This window comes from Austrofundulus limnaeus, unplaced genomic scaffold, assembly GCF_001266775.1.
Source record: "Austrofundulus limnaeus strain Quisiro unplaced genomic scaffold, Austrofundulus_limnaeus-1.0 Scaffold61, whole genome shotgun sequence".
NCBI lineage: Eukaryota > Metazoa > Chordata > Actinopteri > Cyprinodontiformes > Rivulidae > Austrofundulus > Austrofundulus limnaeus.
The window spans coordinates 1,381,871-1,383,044 of NW_013952463.1; the positions used below are offsets into that span (position 1 = coordinate 1,381,871).

Sequence of the window (1,174 nt, forward strand, 5' to 3'; positions counted from 1 at the left end):
TTATTATTATTATTTTCTTACCTCAGAGTTTTCTGCTTGTTCTCCTTCTTGTTGAGGACCCCCGGCACACAGTTGGTCAGCTCGGTCCAGTCGGCGTGCAAGCCGCAGCTCCAGCCGGTGGAGAACCGGGAGAAGAGCCAGGTCTCCTTGCGGTTCGGCCGGTAGCAGGTACACTTCTTCTGGCCCGGTCTGCAGTCGCACGGAACCTCCAGACGGACATTCTGGACCAGGTGCCGACCGAAGGTAGTCCCCCCGGTCTTCTGGATGTGCAAAAACACGATCACGTCCTCCCCCTTGATCTGGAAATCGATCGTCCTCTCCAGGTCCCTGACGGGGAAGTAGTATTTCTTAACGTAGTGGGGGTCCGGAGTGGGGAAGATGTCCCCTTCGTCCTCTTCCGCGAAATAACCGTGCGGKGAGCCGAAGCTGATCACCCCCGGGGCCACGTACTGATAGAGAATCAGCATAAAGCAGACGGATCCGACGACGATCAACAAGAATTTGCTGCTCCTCTCGACCATGATCCTGCCCAGTGCGGTTCCCACAGCGCGCTACCATTTCCCAGTCAAGCCCACGACACAGAGCAGGGCGCTCGGCTGCTTCATTTTCTTTCCTCCCGCTCCCCCCCGCCGCCAAAAAAATAAAAACCCACAACAATAAAACTCGTTTTCGGAGCTCAAGAGCGGCTCGTTCCGTGTCGAGGCGGCCGGTGAAGTTGGCTCATGGTTGTGCGAGGCGGCTCAACACGGTGAAAGACGCATTGTAACTCGCCGCGAGAGCGACAGACCCTCCCCCTGTTTTACTTTCCGCTGGTTTCCAGTCAACACAACAGGCTCACTACCATCACACAGTGGAGCTATGTACCCAGGATGCAGCGCGAAACCCACCTTTTCAACCTCGCTAGCTCGCTCGCTCTGAAAACACCCCGAAAGGGAGAGTCGCGTTAATTGATTGGTTGGCACACACGCCTGCGTCAGTCGTTTGTAGCCAATGGAAAAGCGAACCAGGTCGATAAACTTGCAGCCGCTGAAATGTAGACTCTGTTAGTTGGTTTAATAAAATATTACACGTGGGAATTGTGTTTTTGTTTCCCAAAAAATAAAACAAAAAGTTATATATTAATATATCAATCACTGCGATACACCCAGGGGATTGTGCTGTACCATTTTTTGTC

The 1,174-nt window shown here is 52.9% G+C and overlaps 1 protein-coding gene across 1 annotated transcript; it reads right to left on the reverse strand.

Moving 5' to 3' along the window:
• Nucleotides 1-21: 21 nt before the first annotated feature.
• hs6st1a (heparan sulfate 6-O-sulfotransferase 1a) lies at nucleotides 22-898 on the reverse strand (the record flags this gene model as incomplete). Its single annotated transcript, XM_014009774.1, is given in 1 exon segment — nucleotides 22-898. A coding segment is annotated over 1 exon segment (500 nt), but the record flags the coding sequence as incomplete, so codon positions are not given.
• Nucleotides 899-1,174: the final 276 nt, after the last annotated feature.